We start from the raw sequence: 3897 nt of genomic DNA, 5'->3' as shown, positions 1-3897 counted from the left end.
AGTTTGTCGAAGAGAAAAGTGCATTTTTGTGATTTTCTTCACGTCTGACGTAGTCATCGCTGAATCGAGGAAATCGTTGAACATTTAGTATTGTTTGTTCAAAATCAGAAAACATAAAACTATGAAAAGTTGCGAATGGAACTGAAACACCCACGTGAAGTAATAAAAAGTTATGTTGAAACTATTTTGCGGATAGTTGAATAAGTCTAGTCGGCTCCTTCTTCTCCTGCATGCCCTTCACGGCGTCCCTATCGCGTTCTACAATCCAGCAAGTGGTGGGAGGCAAAACCCAAATAGCCTCAGTCGTGTCATGTTTCCTACTTCTTTTTGTTTTGTTGTGGATTGGTCCGTTCTTCGAACCCCTTCCAAAGGTTTGTCACCAATCGTCACAACCCCCAGACACTTAATTATTGCTTCTAGAGTGTCCTTGCCAGCGTCATCGTAGTAGCTTTAAAAAGCATGGCAATGCAAGTCACTCATCTGTACAAATTCTGGAAACTGAGCAAAGTGGATGCACTAGTTTGGCTGGCGACTTTTCTAACCGTGGTGTTCGTTAGTATAGAAATTGGTCTTCTGGTGGGGGTGGTGATGTCGTTGGCCGCCATTTTCGTCTTGAGTTTGAAACCACACACTTGCTTGTTGGGGTCTGTACCTCACACCGACCTCTACATTAACATTAACAGATACAAGGGAGTAAGTTGGGGTTAACAGTGTCTATAATTGTTTTTAGGCAGTTGAAATTCCAGGTTTGAAGATTTTCCAGTACTGCGGTGGGATTAATTTTGCCACTAGGAACATGTTTAAGAGTGAGTTGTTGCGGTTGGTTAATATCAACCCGCAGAAGGAGCTCGAGTATCGAAGAAAATTGACGAAATATGCAGATGAGGTTGTTGGATATAACTACACTGACGGTCTATGTGTTAATGTTGACTTTATAGATAGACGTGAAGGAGGAACAAAGCAACAACGAAAAAGTCGCAAAGTTGCAGAGAAAAGTCAATCGTGAATTGAGGTGCTTGATTTTGGATTTTTCTTCCTTGAGTCATATTGACCCTTCTGGTGTTTCGATGCTTCAAGTTGTGACTGATAGTTTCCAGAAAATTGACATTCCGATTTATATCGCTGCATGTCCAGGTTAGTGTCAACTGTGTTAATAAAAGTTTGATATTTTTTTGTAGAACCCATTTATGAAATGATCTACAAGTGTGGACTTGTTAATCATAAGAGTTGCATTCGAACATTCCCCACGGTGCACGACGCAGTCGAATGTGCTTTGGAAATATTCACCGTGAATGCTTCTGCCATATCTACAATCAGTCGTTCTTGAATGTGTTAATTATAAATATATAGGTGGAAATTATAATATTAATATCGTGATGTATTGACAATGTACCTGAAAAAAATAAATTAATTTACTGAAAGTCGCTGTTTTTGCTTCCCGATATACAACAATTTGCAGTTTAATTTTATGGATTTTTAGAGATTTCGACATCCAGGATTTATTTCCTTCATTATTAATCATTGGTCCTTGATCCTTGATCCTTCATACTCCATCCTTCGTTTTTGCTTCGTCTTCGTTTATCCTTTATGCTTTTTTTTGTCTTTTGTCCTCACTTTTTTAATTCTTCGTTATTTGTGCTTTGTCCCTCATTCCTCGCCCCTCGTCACTCGTTGCTCGTCTCTTGTTCCACGTCTCTTGAGCCTCTCGTCCCTCGCCCCTTGAACCTATTGCCCTTTATTTTTCATTCTTCACCCTTGGCTTTTCATCCTTCATTCTGTATTTTTTCTTCTTTCTCCTTTGTCCTTTATCATATGTTCGGTATTTTTTTCCTACGTCTTTATTCTTTCGTTCCTCGTCTTTCATTCATCGTTTTCCCCTTTGTTCTTTATTGTTTATCCTTTAACCTTCATTTTTTACACTTCACTCTTTATCCTTCACTTTTTTTTTCGACCTCCATTCTTCATCTTTCATCCTACATCCATCTTCCTTCATCTTTCATACCTCATCTTTCATGCTTCATCCTTCATCCTTCATCCTTCATACTCCATCCTTCATACTTCATCCTTCATCTTTCGTCCTTCATACTTCGTCATTCATCCTTCATTCTTCTTCCTTCGTCCTTCATCCTTCGTCTTTTATCTTTCGTCCTTTAACCCTTGTCCTTTATGCCTCGTTCATTATCCCTCGTCCTTTATCCTTCGTCCTTCATGCTTCGTTTTTCATCCTTCGTCCTTCATCCTTCGTCCTTCGTCCTTCTTCCTTCATCTTTCGTCCTTCATTCTTGGTCCTTCACCTTTCATCCTTTATTTCTCACCTTTCATTTTTCGTCCTTTTATCTTTCGTCCTTCATCCTTCGTCCTTTATACCTCGTACTTTATCCTCCGTCCTTTTCGGCCTTTTCGTCCTCCGTCCTTCATCCTTCGTTCTTTTCGTCCTTCGTCCTTTTCATCCTTCGTCGTTCGCCCTTCGTCCTTTTCCTCATTTGACCTTCGTGCTTTTGGTTCTTCGTCCTTAGTCCTTCGTCCTTTTCGACCTTCGACCTATGTCCTTCTCTCTTCGTCCTTCGTTCTCGTCCTTCGTCCTTCATTCTTTTCGTCCTTTCTCCTTTTCGTCCTTCGTCCTTCGTCCTTTCTCGCCCTTTTTCGTCTTTTTTCGTATGATTTTTAAAATATTTCATTTTTTCAATTTTACAATTTTAGAATAATTTTTTCATTTTTCAATTATTAGATTTGAAAAATTTTTTAGTTTTCGTTCTTTTTCATCCTTTTCGTCCTCTTCGTATTTTTCGTCCTTTTCGTCCTTGTTCGCCCTTTTTCGCCCTTTATCATCCTTTTTCGCTCTTCGTCCTTTTTCGTCCATTTTCGTCCTTCGTCCTGTTTTGCCTTTCTTCGTCCGTTTTCGTCCCGTTTCGTCCTTTGCGTCCTTTTTCGTCATTTTTCGTCCTTCGGCCTTCTAGGTCCTTCGTCCTTTTTCGTCCTTTTTTGTTCTTTTTCGTCCTTTTTCATTCTTTTCGTCCTTTTCCGCCTTTATTCGTTTTTCGTCTTGTTTTGTCCTTCGTCCTTTTTGTCCTTTTTCGTCCTTTTTCATCTTTTTCCGTCCTTTTTAGTCCTTTTTCGTTCTTTTTTGTCCTTTTCACCTTTTTCGTCTTTTTTCGTATAATTTTTAAAATATTTCATTTTTTCAATTTTACTATTTTAGAATAATTTTTTCATTTTTCAATTATTAGATTCGAAACATTTTTTATTTAGTTGATTTTTCAATTTTTCCATTTTGAATTTTTCCATTTTCGTCCTTCTTCATGCCTTCTCGTCCTCTGTCGTCCTTATTCGTTCTTTTTCCGTCCTTTTCGTTCTTGTTCGTCCTTTTCGTCCTTTTCGTCCTTGTTCGTCCTTTTTCGCCCTTTTTCGTCCTTTATCATCCTTTTTCGTTCTTCGTCCTGTTTCGTCTTTCTTCGTCCGTTTTCGTCCTGTTTCGTCCTTTGCGTCCTTTTTCGTAATTTTTCGTCCTTCGGCCTTTTAGGTCCTTCGTCCTTTTTCGTCATTTTTTGTTCTTTTTCGTCCTTTTATCATTCTTTTCGTCCTTTTCCGTCTTGATTCGTTTTTCGTCCTGTTTCGTCCTTCGTCCGTTTTCGTCCTTTTTGTCCTTTTTCGTCCTTATTCGTTCTTATTCGTCTTATTTGTCCTTCGTCCTTTTTCGTCCTTTCTCGTCCTTTTTCGTCCTTTCGCGTCATTCGTCCTTCTTCCTTTTTCGTCCTTCGTTCTTTTTCGTCCTTTTTCATCTTTTTCCGTCCTTTTTAGTCCTTCGTCCTTTTTCTACTTTGTCTTTTTTCGTCCTTCGTCCTTTTTCGTCCTTTTTAGTCATTTTTTGTTCTTTTCGTCTTTTTTTGTTCTTTTCCG

General features: G+C 38.8%; 1 protein-coding gene across 1 annotated transcript; it reads left to right on the top strand.

The window, feature by feature from the left end:
* The first annotated feature begins 216 nt into the window (after positions 1-216).
* Positions 217-1404, top strand: LOC135139776 (solute carrier family 26 member 6-like). Its single transcript, XM_064070109.1, has 5 exons — positions 217-371; positions 421-693; positions 731-886; positions 939-1134; positions 1179-1404. The coding sequence occupies exons 1-5, from the start codon at positions 231-233 to the stop codon at positions 1325-1327; spliced, it is 915 nt and encodes a 304-aa protein (XP_063926179.1). The 5' UTR covers positions 217-230; the 3' UTR covers positions 1328-1404.
* Positions 1405-3897: the final 2493 nt, after the last annotated feature.

This window comes from Zophobas morio, unplaced genomic scaffold (assembly GCF_036711695.1).
Source record: "Zophobas morio isolate AGI-343-1 ecotype UQ-CSIRO unplaced genomic scaffold, CSIRO_AGI_Zmor_V1 ptg000033l, whole genome shotgun sequence".
NCBI classification, from domain to species: Eukaryota; Metazoa; Arthropoda; class Insecta; order Coleoptera; family Tenebrionidae; genus Zophobas; species Zophobas morio.
Note: the sequence above shows the minus strand (reverse complement) of the source record. Positions and strands in the feature narration are given on the sequence as shown.